This window comes from Peromyscus californicus, unplaced genomic scaffold (assembly GCF_007827085.1).
Source record: "Peromyscus californicus insignis strain IS unplaced genomic scaffold, ASM782708v3 Scaffold_4__1_contigs__length_199733344, whole genome shotgun sequence".
NCBI lineage: Eukaryota > Metazoa > Chordata > Mammalia > Rodentia > Cricetidae > Peromyscus > Peromyscus californicus.
In genome coordinates, this window is record NW_026294562.1 from 63,288,288 (window position 1) to 63,307,320 (window position 19,033).

The 19,033-nt window shown below is 49.2% G+C and overlaps 1 protein-coding gene across 3 annotated transcripts in view; it reads right to left on the reverse strand.

Moving 5' to 3' along the window:
• Positions 1-19,033, reverse strand: part of Kndc1 (kinase non-catalytic C-lobe domain containing 1) — a 49,924-nt gene that overhangs the window by 21,706 nt on the left and 9,185 nt on the right. For 2 of the 3 annotated variants that reach the window (XM_052761686.1, XM_052761685.1), the window contains exons 4-12: positions 15,018-15,164; positions 14,522-14,639; positions 12,426-13,162; positions 8,010-8,124; positions 7,263-7,334; positions 7,077-7,138; positions 1,614-1,772; positions 1,058-1,135; positions 416-509 (exon numbers count right to left, since the gene is read on the reverse strand). In XM_052761686.1, coding sequence (XP_052617646.1) covers positions 416-509; positions 1,058-1,135; positions 1,614-1,772; positions 7,077-7,138; positions 7,263-7,334; positions 8,010-8,124; positions 12,426-13,162; positions 14,522-14,639; positions 15,018-15,164 — 1,582 coding nt within the window. The remainder of the gene's footprint in view (positions 1-415; positions 510-1,057; positions 1,136-1,613; positions 1,773-7,076; positions 7,139-7,262; positions 7,335-8,009; positions 8,125-12,425; positions 13,163-14,521; positions 14,640-15,017; positions 15,165-19,033) is intronic. The other variant, XM_052761687.1, reaches the window with a different exon arrangement.

The following is a 19,033-nucleotide window of genomic DNA, read 5'->3' on the forward strand; positions in this document are numbered from 1 at the left end:
GGAACCACAGATGTCCATAGGCTGTCCTATGTTAGGCTTAGCCCTGGAGCCTAAAGGTGTGTGTAACAGTGCCTGCGAAGAGCTATAGTGAGGAGACAGGGCCATAGCCAGGAGGCTGTGATGCTGCTAAGGTGGGGTCTCTTATCCACTGGCTTACAGATAGATGATGATGTGGACTGCGGAAGGAAGGTTGGGGCTAGCTGCACAGAGAGCACCTGCAGGTGCCAGTCTTCAGTAAGGGAAGAAAAGGCTTAGGCCAAGGGTGGACAGCAGCATGCTTTGACCTGATCTTCCTGCCTTATGGGTGAAATGTGTTGCAACTGTCCACTCGGGGCAGGACTACGATGGAGGACAGGGGTCAGCTGTGGCTAAAGGATACAGGGGCCAATGAGTGGGAAGGCTTGGGCAGGCCTACCTGGACTACTCTCAGGAGCAGGCTCCATGGGAGGTTTCAGTTCAACCACTGAGAAGGCATTTTGGAGACCGATGGTCTCTTCCTCTGGGTGAACCTGGGGTGGAAGGTCATAAATGGTCAGTTGGGGCCAACTGGGGCTGAGGAGGCATAGTATGGATATATGCTTTACAGGCACCAGACACGGCCTCCTGGCTAGTTCAAGGAGATTTCTGTGGCTTGGGGGAGCTGGCACAGGCAGAGGCAGAGCCACGGAGGCCCTTTCAGTGAAGCTGTGGTGGGTTTCTAGGTAACGTGAAGATGGTGAACCAACCCCCAAAGCCTGCCGGAGAGCCCAGTGTTCCTGCCCACTGCTACCTGTAGTCCTCAGGACCGGACCCCTTCTGGATCTCCCTCCCAGTTAGGGGCTTACAGGTCCCTATGTAAAGGTTGTAGGGGGACTACAGAGGGGGCAGTCTTCCTGATAAAGTGCCTGCACTGTGCAGGGAACAGGTCTGCTGGGAAGGCTGCTGGCTGGTCACTGCCTCTTCCCTGGATTCCCTCTAAGTCTACAAGGCAGCTGGAGACAAGCAGGGAGGTGGTCCCTGTGAGTGCAAGTGAGGGCAGGAAGGAGTCCTTTGTGAGGTTTGGGAAGCATTGTCTTGCCTTGCAGGTGGATGCCCGCAGGTGGGCTAGAATCTTGCTGCTGTCCATGCCTCGCTGAAGGAGGTAGCTGCTGCACACCTGAAATAAAGGAGACATCCCTCCAGGCTAGTCCAGCAGGGCAGGCCTTGGCTCTGTGGCGCCTGCCCCATTTCTCCTGATTCTGTAGGGAACATTTGTGACTGAGACCTTCAGTGCTTTTCTGTGTAATCCTAGTCTTGGGCAGCCTGGTGTCCAGATTTCCTGTCACAGCTGTGAATAAAACTGAAGAGCTAGAGTCTCAGATAACAGGGACTCTGGGGGTGCCATGGGCTGCCTGATACTGGGGAGTTGAGTGGCAGGCACTGGGAAAGAGGGTGGGATGACAGAGTCACAGCAGGGCTGGATCAGGATCACATACAAGATGTGGCAATCCTTAGCATGCTGCCTATACAGGTGAGAGGCATTCTGTGGACAATGGTGGTTATCAGCGTCAGCATCCCAGGCCGTGGCCATGAACTCCCTACTGTCCCCCACCCTAACCCTTGAGACTGTGAAAAGGCCTGATCATAGCAGTTACCTTGATGGCCTCGGCTGCAGATGGCCGTTCCGAGGCATGGCGTCTGGCCATATCCAGAAGGAGTGTCTTGAGCCTGCGTGGCAGGGCCAGTTTATGGTCTCGGGGTACACTGAACTTGGCTGCCGTCCACAGAACTGCAGCCACACAGTATACAGAGGCCTGGATGATGGAGGGACAGAGGAGAAAGAGGTAGTAACAGTGGGGCTGAGGAGATCACCAGGCCTGGCTGCCCCCACCCCAGGACACAGTCCCTCAGATCAGTAGCCTGCTCAATCAGTGCCTGGGGCTCCTCCTTGCCTAGTTACCTGGAGGCCAGGGTCACAGCCTGGGAGATCTACATGTTTCACAGAACCAGGCTTCCTCCCCCATTCTGTTTGGGTTTTAGACACTGCAGGTCCCAGTAGGACATGCAGTCTCCTTCCTCATGAGGACAAAAACTCAGTAGTTTGAGGACCAGTTGCTTATCTATCACCTAGAAACTGCCCAGCTGGGACTCCTTCCCAGTTAACAGTGTGCTGCCAAATGCTTAACAGTTCACAGAGCGGTCACTCACTCTGTCTCTCTGATAGAAGGGTGCATAGCACAGGGTTTAAGATGTTCTCTCAGGTAGTCAGTGGCTCATACTGGATGCTCTCCTTAGTTTTTGCTCTCCTGAATCATCTGTAGCAGCCTTTGGCAAACGCATGCTCCTCACATGTGCCTGGGATATTTTCTTCGCTCTTTTCTTTTTTGTTTTGAGTTAGGGTTTCTCTCTGTAGCCCTGGCTTTACTGGAACTCTCTCTGAGGACCAGGTTGGCCTTGAACTCACAGAGTCCTTATCTCTGCCTCCTGAGTGCTGGGATTAAAGGCGTACACCACTCCAGCCCTTTTCTTAATAAGTAACATCAGTGTGAAGCATAATAGTGGATAGTGACATACACCTTTAATTCTAGCACTTTGGAGGCTGAGGCAGGAAGATTTCAGAGAGTTGAAGGCCAGCCTGGGCGACCCAATTTCAAAACAATCAGATAAAACTAAAACTCTTGAGTGGAGGAAGTTTTTTTTTTTTTTTTAGCTCCTAGGCCACACAGTGCAGTAAGTTTTGCTAACCGATTAGCTGTTTTTTATCATTGCTGTGATCAACACCTGAGAAAAACAAGAAAAAGGGACATTATACATGTCTGACATCACCGACATGCCAGCGTTTTCCCCTGCAGTTCAGGCTTTACTCTCACAGCTTTAAGCATCCATCCCGTCCGGGGACCTGCCTGACTTTGTTTGCCTTGCTTTCCCTTGATCCTCCAGGGCCCTTGTAACTGCGCTCTCTGCAGGGTGGGGGTTGGGCGGGGAACCAGCATTCTGTGGATGACGCCAGACTTGCTGTCCGCAGGAGCAGTAGCCGAACTCACTTGGACCATGCGAGTCTGGAAGGCTGAGCTCCACCAAAGGAGTACCAGGGAAACACTTTGTCCTTACAGGAGAGGTCTTACAAAAGCCTTTACAATTGGTCCGAGTGGGAGGAGTCCCGCCATTCCTGAGATTCCCTCCAGGCATGTCCCCATTGTCCCAGCTCCAGTGTTTGTCTTCTTTTTAATGGTTGTAATTGGTTCGGCAATCTCTTTCCTTGGCCCCATCTTTCCAGAAGCTTCTACTAGGGGCAAACTGCAAATGTCTCAAACCTTTCCACTGTACTTTTTGATCCCAATTCTCACTGTAAATTCTAGCTAAAATCAGTCAACAAGAGTCATTGCCACAATCTAAACTAGTGGTGTCTTGAAATTTCCCCCACAGAAGTAATTAGTCCATTACTTTTCAATTCACTCTCTTGCCGAAGTGATTTGCCAGAATGGAACACAAGTGGCTTCCAGTCCAATTCCCAGTGGTCTTCTTCCCCCTTGAAACCATATGCACCCAGCCTTTTCTGGTTGCATTTCATCAGCATTTTAAATTAACTTCCTTCTCCCCGCCACCTCCCCCTTCCTTCTCCCTTTTTTTGCTTTTTCCATACAGGGTTTCTCTGTGTAGCTCTGGCTGTCCTGGAACTCACTCTGTAGACCAGGCTGGCCTCGAACTCAGAGATCCACCTGCCTCTGCCTCCAGAATGCTGGGATAAAAGGCACACTACCTCTGTCTTGCTAGTGTGTGGAGCTTTCACCAGAATTACCCTTTGAGCTCTGCTTACAGCCTTCTAGAGCTTCTCTAGTCTGCTTCATTCTATGTTTCCAAATGTCCACAAACCATTCCCAAGGCTTTAGAACCATTTTCCCAGGCAGTGAGAGCAACACCCCTCACATTCTCTGGCACCAGTGTTAGGTTAACTTTCAAAACTTTATGTGAATGGATTTTGTTGTTTTTGCCTGTGCACCATGAGAGTGCAGGGCCCCCCGAGGCCAGAAGGAGATGTCAGATCTCCTGGGACTAGAGTTACAGATGGCTGTGAACTGTCATGTGGGTGCTGGGAATTGAACCTAGGGTGCTAGAAGAGTAGCCGGTGCTCTTAACCTGCGGCATCCCTCCAGCCTGCACCAGTTTTTTGTTTGTTTGTTTTGTTTTTTAAAGTTACTATGATAAAATAAGTACTTGACATACACAACTTAAAGGAGAAGGTGTTTATTTAAGCTCACAGCTGCAGAGGTGTTAGTCTGCCTTGGCTGAGGTGGTAATGTGGGACAAAGCAGTCGTATTATAGTGGCCAGGAAAAAGTATGGACAGCCCTGAGGACCTGTCTCCAGTGACTTACTTCCCCCAGCCACACTCCACCCCTGCCCCCAGCCAGACTCCAGCCCTGAAAGTTTCAAGGACCTCTCCAAACAGCACCACCTGGGACAAGTGTTTTAACACACCAGTTTGTGGAAGACACTTCACATTCAAACCATAATAGTCTGGCTGATAAACCAAACAGTAGTTGAGCCACAATGTATGACATTTATAATTCCCACGATTCAAATACTCTTACACAGCCAACCTCTAGCTGCCATGGGCTCACTAATGAATAGTTGGGATATTCCAGACAGTCAGGTTACAGACAGTCCAAGAGCAAAGTCCACAGCCAACTGAAGCCATGTGATTGGGAAATTGCCAGTTCAGTGTTTACAAAAGTTAAAAAATTAAGCCTTTTTTGACATTTAAAATATTTATTTTTAATTTGATGTGTATGAGTGATTTGCCTGCATGTATGTATGTATGTATGTATGTATGTATGTATGTATACCACATGAATGTCTAATGCCTCCTAAGGCCAGAAGAGAGCACTGGATTCCCTGGAATTGGAGTTACAGGTGGTTGTGAGCTGCCATTTGAATGCTGGGAATTAAGTCTGGGTCTTTTGCAAGGACTGCTAGTGCTCTCAACTGCTGTGCCATTTCTCCATCCCTATAATTACCTTTGAATGTTTATCTTGTATCCTGTGACCTTGCAAAACTCACTTCTAAGTTTTAGGAGGGTTTTTTGTTTTAATAGTAGATTCCTTAGGATTCTACATAAACAGTGCCGTCTACAGTCTTATTTCTTCAGCTATAGTTTTTGTGCTTTTTTTAATATTTGTGTGTGTGTGTGTGTGTGTGTGTGTGTGTGTGTGTGTGTGTGTGTGAAGGTGTGTTTGCACACATAAATGCAGTGCCTGATGAAGCCAGAAGAGGTTATCAAATGCCCTGGAACTGGAGTTAAAGGACAAGCCACTTCTGGGGCTGCTGGGAATAGAACTCTGATACTCTCTCTGCAAGGGCAGCACACTCTCTGAACCACTGAGCCATCTCGTCAACCCAGTCTTCATACTTACAAACAAACAAAAACCCACTTTATTATTATTGTGTGTGTTGATGGTGTGTGTGGACGAGTGCCTGCCATAGTGTGTGGATGGAAGTCAGAGGACAACTCTGCTGTCAGTTTTCTCCAGAGTCCCTGAGTTCTGGGGCTTGAATTGGCACTGTTAGGCTTGTTCAGCAAGTGCTGAACCATCTTGCCAGCCCAGTCTTTATGCTGCTTAGAAGTACAGCACGAACCCAGCAGTGGTGGCACACACCTTTAATCCCAGCACTCAGTAGGCAGAGGCAGGTGGATCTCTGTGAGTTCGAGGCAAGCCTGGTCTACAGAGCGAGTTCCAGGACAGGCACCAAAGTTACACTGAGAAACCCTGTCTTGAAAAACCTAAAAAAAGAAGTACAGCACGATTACTACCTATGATACATTTTTAGTTCTTTTTTTTTTTTCTTCCTGAGAGCATCTTGATACAAAGGTCTTTTGAGCCGGGTGGTGGTGGTGCACCCCTTTAATCCCAGCACTCGTGAGTCAGAGGTAGGTGGATCTCTGTGAGTTCAAGGCCAGCCAGCCTGGTCTACAGAGCGAGTTCCAGGACAGGCACCAAAAACCAAAAAAAAAGGTCTTTTGCAAAACAGAAGACTCCAGGTGAAAGGTCATCCGGAAAGAACTCGCTGCCATTTGAACTGTTTCCCCTGCACATAGATAAACCGTTTCTCTTTTCTCTTTTGATTTCAGCTTTCAGAGGTTTTACTATAACTTGACGTTTGGTTTCTTCAAGTTTATCTCCTTTTTCTTTCCCGTTTCTTGAATGTGTAGGCTTATGTGTTTTGCCATAATTGGGTGTTTTTCATTCATTACATGATTACTCTCTTCTGCCTCACCCATCGCTTTCTTTCCTTCCAGAATTCTGATGACACGAATGCTTGATTTTCTAGGGCAAGCTCCTCAGGCAAGCATGTTCAATTTTTTGGTCTCAATTCTTTTTCTTGTCCAAATGGCTATGGGTCTAGCTCCCCCGCAGCTGTCGTGGGTGGATGCTCAACATCAGCAGTCAAGGCCAACGCACCTCTGTAGCTCTCGGTCTCAGCCGGCCAGAGGGCCCCTTGTGCATTGCATAAGCAGAAGGCACAGGCAGGCAGGCAGGCAGGGCGTCTCTTTCCGGACCCTCTGGCTAGAAAGCCTGGTCTCGGGAAGGCTCCGTTTGCCTCTGCGGAGTTTCCCAGGGCCTATTTCTCTAGCAGCAGGGTCCAGCACGTGAGGTTGAAAAACCACTGTGCTTGCTCTGTCCTCTCTGGTACCACCCTGCTCCCTCACTCCTTCCCCAAAACCTTTCCGCCCTGCCCCCTCAAGGCTCCGCCCTCTACATTGTCCTTCCCCGCGTCCCTTCAAGAGACCTGGTCCCCGCCTGGCCGAGTACCAGCTGAGCCAAAGCCAGGAGGATCAGCTAATCAGGTCTCCAGGGTGGCGGTTTGCACCAGGTTCTGAGCGTAATTTAGTTAATTTCATTTAAAGTTTATAAAAGCCTGTTAGCCTGTTAGTGGCAGCGGGGTCTAGGCCCTAGGGATAGGAGTGTGTCCCGCCCAGGGTCCCAAGGCACTCTCAGAGGACTGCAGTGAATGTCGCCACAGCAGCCCCACACGTGAGGTGGGTGCCGCGTTTGGGCCATCTGGTACTGCGACCAACTGAGCAAAGGGCGCGGATGGTGCGAGAGGTGATTCGCTTACCTTCTCCGTTACCAATTTCTCTTCAGACACCTCGGGAGCCAGGAAGAGTGAGTTGTAGGAGCCTAGAAGAGCAACCACAGTTTGGTTTTCCTTCCCACCTTGGCAGGCATCTCTAGTCCCCCCCCCCCCCCCCCCCCCCCCCCCCCCCCCCCCCCCCCCCCCCCCCCGAGAATGACCCGTGTGTACCATTGGCAGGGGGTGGTCCGAAGAACACAGTCCCATCCTCAGCCACCAGCACGTTGTCCAGGCACAGGCGGGCTGCAACAGAGCAGATCTAGGATGCAATTGCATGTGGGCAGCTCCCTCGCCAACATCAGGGGACTCCGGGGCACACAGAGATCTCAGAGAGACCTGTCAAGACTGGGCAGGCACTGGAGGGCCTTCCATCCTAACAGGCTTCCTGAGAACACTGTTGGGGCATATCATCCTTAACAAGTTAAGAATAAACAGGAGGATGATTGGGGACACGGTCCACACTGCTCTGCCCCTGGGAATGCCTGGGTGAAGAAGGTTGGGCTCTTCAAATTCTTCAGAGTCATGGCTTAACAGCATATTATGTCTGGACAGTATTTCTCTGAGGGTGGCAGCCTGGTCCCCTCAGATGCTACCTCCATTACTGCCCATGGCATTTTGAGAGCACAGATGAACTGTCCATTTTTATATTCAGCAGGGTTGAACATGCAGGGTCACAAACTAGTGTAGCATCCTGAGCCCTTCCCTCACTCCTGGGGGAGGGAGTTATTAGCTTTAGAACTGCATTTTAGGCAATTGTCTCCACGGTCCCCTTGTGTGCTAACAGGTGCTTCCCCTAGGGTACGTTGCTGGATCAAACTGAGCCACCGCCTCTAGGTCACAGCACGGATTTTACTACTCCCCTCTCTCCCTCCCCAGCCTTTGGGCCCAGGGCTCAGGCAGAGCAGGGTGACTCATCACCTGGGTGCTCCGTATGTGTCTGCAGAGTGCTAAGGCAGGAGAGGCACAGGGCCCACAGCTCGTACTCCCTGAAGGGCCGGCCTAGTTTAGACAGAAGGTCCTGCAGGGAGAGGCCCTGTGGAAGAGACGGTCACATAAGAACACTCAGTCCACTTGGTGCCACGGAAGGGTTTCCACGGAGAGTGACAGGTGACTAGTGATTCAGTTTCCACATGCAGCATCCCCTATGCAAGGAACTGGAGAAGTTCTCCAAATTCAAAACGAGTGTGGGTGAGTGCGGGGAGAAACTGGAGCCCTCACCCGTGGAATAGTTCAGCTGCCGTGGGAAAAGATGGCAGTTCCTTAGCCAAAGTACAGGGAATCACTCTAAGGTCCAACAATTCCACTTTGGGGTTATCCCTAAGACCTGAAAGGAAACTGGAGTGGACTACCCAGTTCAAGGCAGCACCATTCACCAGATCCAAAAAGGAGAAAGCAGCTCAAATATCCACGGATGGATGAAGAAATGTGGTCCAGGAGCTGGAGAGGTGGCTCAGTGGTTAAGATCACTTGATGCTCTTGTAGAGGACCTTTCAATTCCCAGCACCTACACAGTAGCTCATAGTCATACATGCAGGCAAAATGTCCATACACATCAATTACAATAAAGGTTAAAAAAAAAAAGAAAGAAAAGAAAGAAGAGCCGGGCGGTGGTGGCGCACGCCTTTAATCTCAGCACTAGGGAGGCAGAGCCAGGCGGATCTATGTGAGTTCGAGGCCAGCCTGGTCTACAGAGTGAGTTCCAGGACAGGCACAAAGCTACACAGAGAAACCCTGTCTGAAAAAACCAAAGGGGGGAAAAAAAGAAAGAAGAAATGTGGTCCATTCATGGGACAGAATATTATAGTATTGTTCAAGCTTTAAAAGGAAGAGTTTTACTTCCCTGTGTGTGTGTGTGTGTGTGTGTGTGTGTGTGTGTTTTAAAATACATAGCATAAAACTTAATGTTTTAACTATTTCTAAGGTCTTGTATAATATTAGAGGGACCAGCCTTAACATTATACATCCCAGGGGCTCAGGAGAGAGAGCTACAAACAGCGAGGACTATTTTTGGGAAATAGAATCTCAGCACACGGAGCTCTATAGTCTACTTGCTTTAATTCCTCTGGCATAACATCCTTATTACACAGCTTCAGTTCTGTTCTCGTGCCTAGCTCCTTTCTTGCCTGATTTCTCTCTGTATTTGTCTACTGCTCCCTCTAAGTTCTATCTTAATTCTCTCGTCTTAATTCTGCCTCATCTAGGTCCTTTTCATCTTGTTCTTACCCAGCTAGTACTTCCCCATCTGACTCTTCCTCATCTTCCATCTCGTCTACAGGTTCTCTCTGGTCAAAATCCTCCTTATTCCTTTCCATTCTAGGTCTCTACATTCCTCCCAAGTCTCCCAGGAATCCAGTTATAAACCCAAACAATAGCAATCAATCCTCTGGTCAAGCAAGGTCACCAGGCTTGAATTCTATGCGGTCATAAAGGCAGGTAAGAATTTCCCTCAGGCAGTGACCACTAGGTTTCCAGGGTCAACAGAGAGGGGTGATAAGAATCACATAGAGGGGCAGTAATTGTTAATTATCATTTGCAACCCAAAAGGGAAGTGACTAATGAATTAACTAAAGGCTAAATTTAGGTAATATTTAAGAAGAGGGCTCTTATGTGCTCAACTATAGTCTTAAATGTGATTGGTAGAAAATGTTAAGAATCTATAAGTTGCTAGGTCAATGGGAAAAAATAAAACTGTCTTCTTTTTTCCTGTGGCTCCTATCTGTCCAAGCTATCTGCTGCTTTTCTGCAGGGTGGGGGAAGGTGTGCTCAGTTGCTAGGCAACCCATGTACAGCTAGATGCCTCTGGTGATAGTTAAAGGGAGATCTGGAACTAGAGGAAAGATTTGGGATAGGAGGAAGTTAAGCTTAATTGGCACATCCGCCAGGTCTTCTCAAACAGGTAGTCTGGATGCTTAAGTCTGTTCTTAGAGAGTAGAGAGGTGTCTCTGATAAGGTACTTTTCTCCATCTGGGGATGGACCTGGCCGGATGCTGCCAATGACGATAATTACAGGGAGGCTTGAACTGGGGTTCTGGCTGAACATAGCTGTCAGCGCACAAGGTTATCTAAATGTTCCTTTAGCAGAGGGGAAATGGTGCCCAATCAATGATGGAAAAGCTACAATAGCACACAAGAAACTCAGAGCAGAAAACGACTGATAATCAAAAGCCAATATCACCAAGGCTCCTTGAGCCTCAGCTTGACCTCTGGAAGGCCCTTGGCTTCTTCCAGGTATTAGCTTTGTCATAACCAGCTGAGATTCTGCTTTGTATATTTTTGCGGCTTGCAGCACTAAGGGCACGGCCCAGAGCAGTAGAACGTTCAGGAGCTGGGTGTGGTGGCGCATGTAATCCCAGCATTTGAGAAGTGGAGGCAGGGGCACCAAGAACCCAAGCTCATTCTTGGCTCCATAGTGAGTTCCAGGACCGTTTGGGCACCGTAAGACAAGAAGAAAAAAGAGGAGGAGGAAGAAGAAGGAAGGAGGAGGAGGAGGAGGAGGAAATGCTGCAGTTTGAGTATTGATGGATCTTGAGGACATTATGGGGAATGAAATAAGGTAGACAACAGAACAGAAGCATTTGATTTCACACATGAGGTTGTATGTGTAAAGTATAGAAAATGGTAAGACTGTGGATAGGGATGGAAGGGAGGCAGTGCTTGCTGAAGGCAGAGCTCAGGTGTAGAAAATGGAAAACCTCGAGAGCACTGGTTCTCAACCCTCCTAATGCTGCGAGCCTTTCATAAAGTTTCTCAGGTTGTGGTGACCCCCAACCATAAAGTTATTTTACTTGTTACTTCATAACTGTAATTTTGCTACTGTTATGAATCATAATGTAAATATCTGTGTTTTCTGATTGTCTTAGGTAACCCCTGTGAAAGGGTCATTTGACTCCCCCAAGGGGTCATGACACACAGGTTGAGAAAGGCTCCTCCGGAGATAGTGACATGTGAGTGTCCTTAATACACTGGGCCATGCACTTAGAGGTGGTTAAGATGGTAAAATTTGTGATTACGTGTCTATTAACACATCTTCAAGTGAAAAGAACTAATGGAGCCTACAAGACAGCTCCTGCCTGTGGAGACCACCTGAAGGTCTGGGAACAAGGTCACCATAGAAGTACACACATTAGCCGTCGCCTTCACCTGAGATGCTATCCACTGGCTCTTTGCACAGGAAGGGTTGATATATTAGACAGTTCAGTCTGTGGCTCTCTGCTTACCAGTTCATTTGTTCTGCTTTTGGTGGTGTCCTATATCCTGGGGAACAAGCCTTGAAACTAAGGTGAGGGCTCCCAGCTCTGGGCCATCCCTACATAGGAGTCTGAGGTTTGGAGGGTCCTGGGCATACTCTCTCTGAGGCAGGCTGACCAGATGGCTAGGGTGAAAGCCAGGCTTGCTGGTCTGCTCTGTTCTGTTGCAAGCCAGAGACTTCAACTCTTCTCCTTAGCGGTGCTACCACAGGCTACCCAGTACCCAAGTCTCTGTTTATCCATCTAGAAGATGATGTTGTAAGGCGGCTGTACCCTGTGGAGAAATCCTGAGATGGTGGCTGAGTATATGTGAGTATCACAGGCCCAGACAACATAGATCATCTACATCACCATGCCTACCCCAGACATCTCTTTAAGTGACCACACTTGCCATGGGAATTCTTCAAGCTCTCATCAGTGTACAAATGATAATGTATACCACAGAGTTACCTGCCTTACACTCTATCCTTTAGGGCAACAAAGCCTGGTGGGAAATAGGGCTGATGGTTCTTGATAGACAAGTGTGTACTGGGCCACTGGCTCAGGTGTCCTCACTCTGAGAAACACATGGGGACACAGAGCTTTGAGGAACCTATTGAACAGCCAAGGGGGAAACACACTCAGTGCTGTGGTCCAGATCTGGCCTGCAGGCCTATGCACTAGGATTTCATCCATTGTGAAGTATGAAGCTCATGGAACCTAGTCTGAGGTAAGACTTGGGAAGTGATTGGGCTCCTGAAGCAGCATCACTAGGAGCTGTCTACTTCAGTTGGGGAAGATAATGAACCATGGGGATGCACCTATACATGGGTGGATGCGGGCTGAGGAAGCTGGTGCTTTCTAGGCTGTCCAGAGAGAAACTGGCACATCTGGAAAGGCCACAGGGAGGGTTCTGACCTGGGGACCCATGCCTGGGGGGTGACATCCAGACCTTCCCCCAATTTGCATTTGAAGTTCTCTTCAAAAATATGGAGTCCAAAAGACACAATTGTTGGTCAAGAGTGAAGGCAGGGCGGGGCAGGTCCTCTGTGAGCTGCACATTAAGGCTAAGGAGAAGCAGCCTTTGACCCCCTCCTACTTCACATACCTGTGCTTTGGCTGCACTTTCCAGCTGTCCGGATCCTCCTGGAATCCCCTCTTCACTCCGAGATATTTGGCCTTCATGGTCTGAATCTCCAGGGTCTAAAGGGCAGGGCAAAGGCGTGTACTCTACAGGTCCCTGGCTAGGAGTTGAAGCCTCCCATGGTCCTGAGGCTCCTGGACTCCTATGCGGATTGCGGCCTGCACCTGGTGCCTTACCCAGCTGGACTCCAGGCTCCTGCTCTGGCCAAAGTCTGCTTTTGGACTGTGCCTTGAAGCCAGAAAGGCCATTTTTCCCCTCCAGGAAGAGCTTCCTGGGGTCTGGGGGGAAGAACTCAGATATGGTCAGCTGGTTTCTTGAGCTGGTCAGTGACAGGCAGAGGGTGCTGGCCTCTGTGCTTTCCTGAAGTAGCCTGGGAAATGTCTGAGCTTTTTTCAGCCGGCTTCGCCTGAGGATGTCTCTGTCCAGCTCGCCCAGGGGGCACCTGGCATCCAGGACAAGGTTGGCCAGCCCTTCCTGTCCTGGGCTCTCACCATTTCTCATGGGGGCTGCTAGCAGTGGTTTGGGAGAGGGGGCTCTGGGACCATGACCAGCCTCCTGCTCTGCGTCTTTGGAGGCAGGAGGCTGGAGTAGGCCCCTTGGTGAAGACAGTGCCTCTGGATCAGCGCTGAGGTCTCCTGGCACCTTCTTGGGTCCCACATTTCTTGGAGCAGGTTTTCCTCTCCATGTGTTCTCGCTGAGGTCTGAACAGAGGCAGGATATGGTTACTGCAGGTCAGTTTGGATCAGGAGTCTGTGCTAAGAGTGGTACTCCGAGAGCCACCCCTGACTCTGCCCCACTCATCACCACAGAACCCTCTCCAGAGTCTCACAGGGCAGGCTTACCTGTCCTGTATCCCCAGATTCCCACTCCTCCCCTTAGCATAGGCTCCAGAGGTTCCCAGGATCTACAGTCACATAACTCAGCCAATTAGAGCCTCTGGACGGAGGCTTCTGGGTCTCCCTCTTGGCTGAGCTTCCCAGGGGATCAGCCCTTGCCTGTCTAATTGCTTTATCCCAAAGCTCCTCATTTTTCTATTGTGATTACACAAGCCACTCCCTAAGGGGAGAAATGGAATCTGGTGGCAGGCATGGGGCACACAGTCTTCCACACACACAGCGTGCAGCATGGTCTTGCACACATGCTATAGCACACAGTCTTGCACACACACACACACACACACACACACACTGAGGCACAAAGTTTTGCATACCTGCCACAGCGACTCTGCTGCCTGTTTGACCCACTATTTTGTCTGTGACTCAGTACTCAGAAGTTACCCTCTGCTGTTGCTGGGGTGATGCTGGCAGTCACTTGGGCTGCGGTATTATAAAAAAACACTGCTGCTTCCCTGTCAGGGAGGGCCCTCTGGTTGGGGAGGCCAGCATGGTCCTGAGACTATGTGTGATAAGTTCCAGATACACAGCAACAGCTTTGCATGTGGTGAGGCAAGTGCACCAGACAAGGCTGGCTGGAGTCACTAAGGCTGAAATTGAAAATGCCAGTGTGTGCACAGCATGCACATGTGCACATGTATGTGGTGTGTACTTGAATGTGGATGTGTAGACTAGTGGGCACACTTACAATGTAGTATGTAGTATAAATAGGCATTTATGTATGTATGTATGTATGTATACAATGTTCTGTCTGCCTGTATGTCTGCAGGCCAGAAGAGGGCACTAGATCTCATTACAGATGGTTGTGAGCCACCGTGTGGTTGCTGGGAATTGAACTCAGGACTTTTGGAGGAGCAATCAGTGCTCTTAACCTCTGAGCCATCTCTCCAGTCCATAAATAGGCATTTGTATATTTATGTATGCAATGGTATAAACATGTGAGCCTGTTTGCATGGGATACACATGTGCTGGATTTGAACAAGTGTGCGACTGTGAGTGTGGTGTTTATACGGTGTATGAGAACATGTGAACATGAGGAAGGGTTCGTGTTTCTGTATGTGCATACTTCTGTGGGTGGTTGTGTTGATGTATATGTGCTCCTGTGCACATGTATGAATGTATACGTATCCATGTATCCATTGTGTAGCCATAGGTGGTGGCACTTACCCTGGAATGCTCCGAAGGACTCAATGGAGAGCACCCTTCTTCCGATGGCTGAGAGACTACGGCACAGGCGGCATGAGGACGTAGGCTGCATCTTATCCTCGCACAGGGCTATGATGCTCTGCAAGTGCCAGGGTGCCTCTCAGGTGTGCAGCTCACCAAGAAGGAGGCCTGTCCTCCTGAGACCCACCCAACTGCACAGTTCTGGGATGGCACCCATCACCCCCAGCTCAGGCCACCTGTTCCCACATGCACTTTCTGGTACGTTTGAAAAAAAAAAAACAAAAAAAAACAAAAAAAAAACAAGGCATACATCCTGGCAGAAAAAAGAAGACTGTTTTGTCCCCGAAAGCTTTTACTACAAAACGTAAAGCAGAAACCGGCCTCTGTTTCAACAGAATGCAGTGCCTCCATATTCTAGCCAAGGAACCCCAGTGTGGTTACAGGGTCTGTGCTGTCTGTGTGTCCATGCAGTGTGCATGTTTAGCTGGGAGCTTACCTCCAGGTCTGGCCGGTCTCTGGGGTCCTCTGCCTGCATCTGGCTCAGCAGTCCCTCCAGGTCTGGGCTCAGCCTGGGTTCCAGCTCTGGTTCTGCCACGTACTCCAGGGCAGCCTTCAGTGTGGCCCCCAGGGAGTAGATGTGAGCCTGTGGTACCAAGGAGTGTTAGTACCTGCCCTGCAAGTGACTGCTTTCCCTGCCAAGACCAGCAGGTCTGCCATTCCTATGGTCGGCATGCTGCCTGGGCCTAATGCCCAAGGTATAGAAATCCTGCTCTCACAAACAGGAAGTGAGCAGGAGGAAAGAAGAGTTTTCTTTGGTTTGAAAGTTGGCATTGCTCTATCTGTGCACAGGAGAGTGAGGGCGGGCTCTGTACAAGACTGGGATACCAGGAGTGTGGAAGGCCTCCCCTGGGTGTGTGTGTGTGTGTGTGTGTGAAGTCAATGCTATTCAAGAAGGACTAGCTCCCCTTTTATTTTTTTTATTATTATTTTTTTGTGTGTGTGGTTTTTCGAGAAAGGGTTTCTCTGTAGCTTTGGAGTCTGTCCTGGACTAGCTCTGTAGACCAGGTTGGCCTCGAACTCACAGAGATCCACCTGCCTCTGCCTCCCGAGTGCTGGGATTAAAGGCATGCGCCACCACTGCCCTGCTAGCTCCCCTTTTAGTCTGTGCACAAAATGAAATCAAGATGTGTAGTCAGAATATTTATTTATTCATTTTTTTAACTTTTAATTCACAAATAACCATCTATATTTAAGGGGACAACGAGATGTCTCAAAGTAAATCGTTATGTTGATTTACTTTATTTTTCTATTTCTTAAAAATCCTGCTGTCGTAATTGCTGGGTTCCTGTGGGTTTTGTTGCTATTACAAATACACACTTAAGTTACATTTCTACCTTGAAATTGTTGGTACAAAGGACTTCATTTATTTTGGGCTGTATGCTGGTTTCCTACATTGGGAGTCTTTTGTTCTTTTAGGCCCAGGTCTCATGTGCACCTGCTCTGGATTCAGCCCATGCTGTGTGCACTCTGCTCAGGGCCTTTGTCTGCTGCACTCTCAGTCAGTGCTGGGAGCCTGAGTGCCCTGACCAATATTGCCTTTCCAGCCCTTATCGGTCCGTTCCATTCTGTGAAGGGAATACGGGTGAGGAGAGGGGACTGTAGACCTGCCTCTCCTGTCCAGTGAGTATCGGCTTTCTTATCTTTCAAACGGGTGCTCACTCGCCGCCCTGCCACCTCCCCAGCTCCTTGTTCCCCTTGAACTCATCCTGAAGTCTGTAGCCTGAAGTCTACCTGCTTGCAGAGGCCTCCAGCCTCTTGATGAAAACCAGGATACCTGTTTCATCTCAGCTTCGATCACAGGTCCCCGACTCATAATCTCCTATCATCATGGGCCTCTGTGTGGACTGTGGTCTCAAGCAAGTGACAGGTGACAGTACTGAGCCATCCTGGCTGGTACCGCAGGAGCCCATCAGAGTGACAAGGGCAAAAAAAAGGGGCCTTTGAATGTGGAGAAGGAGACAGCGCAGAGGCTGGGGGATTGTTAACTTTTGGAAGCTAGGCAGCCTTTTGGGGTATTGGACAAGGGGGTTGACCATACTCAGTTCTGAGAAGACTGGTCACAACAAGCCTGGGAGATTCTAGAGCATGTGTTGGGGAGTTGGTCTCAGTAGCAGAAAAGGAGAGGATCAAAAGGGGTGGCTAGATGGTGTTGGGAACACAGAGGGTCCAAGGTGGATACCTGGATGGGGGGGCACTGGGGGAGATGCTCCCTAGTGTCTGTCCTTTGTCGGGAGATCGTGGAGAATGGCGAGTGGGACGGTTCTGTAGTGAAAAGAAGCCCAGGTCAGGTGGAGAAAGGAGGAGGGTCTGGGTGGATTAAACAATACTGAAGGTGGGGTGGAGCTATTGTTGCTGGGGCAGCAGGTGGCATGGGTGATCAGGTGACCAGCCTGGTCACAACAGCCAACCTCTGTCCAAAGTGAGACCAATCAGGAAATAGTCCAAAGACCCAAGGCTGTCTGTAGTGGCAGATCTCAAAGAGCCAGAGAGGAACAGTGCAGGGAGCAGCTGGTGCTAGAAGGTTCCAGAGAGGGTGTGTACCTAAGCCAGAGTGAGGCTGTCTAGGACACACACTTGGGTCCTGTGTTTCTGTCACTGTATCACCTAAAACTGCTTAGGACTTCTGGCAGGCCCCAGCAAAAGGTTCCAGAGTAAAGCTAATCTGAAGCAGAATAGAAACCCTGGACATCTTGACTCATGCTAGGGCCATATGTCCCGGAGTGGACATGGGAACACTTCCCAGTACATGCAGAGCCTCTCCATAATAAGGGTAAGGTAGGAAGGGCCGACTGTTCTGTGTGCAGAACATTAAGAAGTCACTGGTCATCCAGGGAACTGAAGAATCTCAGAGACCTGGGGCCCCTTCTGACATACATCCCCCAGCCTCTTGTTTCCACCCTGGCTAACCACACTGGTGTTCTATAGGAATCCATAGGAAATCCCCTCCCCACAAGGCTAAGCCTCCAGGGGAACCCCTCTTTGGGGTCCTTTCAGGTTCAGTGGTCACTTTCTCTGCAACCATGGGAACACACCACCCTTACAGGAAGAGCCCCATCCACCTGTCCTGAGGAGCAGATTTCAATGCATTTTGATGATTACTGGGGTAACTAAGTAAGTCAATAAATAAAATCAGAATGGATGCCACAGAAGACCCAGACAGACGGATGAATGAGCCTGAGCTACATGGAAATGGCTGCATCCCAACCAAGGAACACAAGAATCCACAGAACAAAGGAAGCCTGTACACACTCTCAAGTAGGTGTGTAGGGACCATTGCTTCAGCCACAGCCTGTCTGAGCCAGAAAGTCAAAGGGAAAAGACAAAGATGCATTAAAAAGTCCCAGCGTGTTCAGAAATAAGAAAGGATTATAGAGAATGGACGCTTTCCAGTGGCTACACCCTGCTGACAGTTCTCGCCAGCCCTGCTGAGTCTAGCCACAGGAAGCAGGAGACCAGGACGAGATCAACATCTCTGTTCCGTGTGGTTGGACCATCACCGTGGGGGTGTTAGTTTCCCATTGTGACGACTCTGGATACCGGCTGCAGAGAGATCTCAGCTTTTGAAAAGTCGTGGGTTACATGTGTGCCTTCTGTGTATATGTCTTCCTAAAAAGGAAACCCAACCCGAATAACTCTTGTACTGAGGTAGAAAGAGGAAAAAAAAAAAAAAAAAAAGCAAACATGATATGACAGAGCTCACATGCTGAGGGAGACTCACAGCCAGAAATACAGAAGATGAAGGTGGACGAGCCGAGTTTCCCACTGAAATGAAGAAACAGCCACTGAACTCAAAGCAGACAAAAGAAAAGAGAGAACCAGAACCAGGGGATGCAGAGGGCGCTCTGAAAGAACGGACAAGGTAAACAGCCTCTGGTTAGACCGACAGCAGGAAGAAAGAGAAACTGAAGAGTGGTCCAGCAGCGCGTGGAAACAGGAAATTTGCAGACAGCACAAAGATGCAAAAGGGCATCACCAGCAGCCCATTAGGTGTGTGTTCTCTTTTGCTGTAGTTTAAAAACCAACCCCCGCCCCCCAAAAAAACCAAAACAAAAAATACCCCTCAAAACAAAAAAAAAAAAACCTCTTGTAGCACAAACAAAGCCAATGTTATAACCACTAAAAATTGATGATAGTTAGAAATCATCCACAAAGGAAGCCAACGTCCTTTTCAATGAGACTTTCCAGACTTCCAAGGCATAGATAATACCATTCTCGTACAAAGAGAGCAAAGAGGCAAGCCCAGAGCAATCCTGAAACCCGTGCTGGTCAGAAACATTTGTAGGGTGGAAAAGTACCAGCTGCCCATCAAAATCCCGGAAGACCCATAAGACGCATCATTCAGAATCAACAGTGCCTAGGAGAGATAGCCAGACTGGGTTTCCCTAAGTGGGAAAGGATGATATTATTAGGACACAAAAACGTACACATAACATCTCAATGAAGGAAATTACA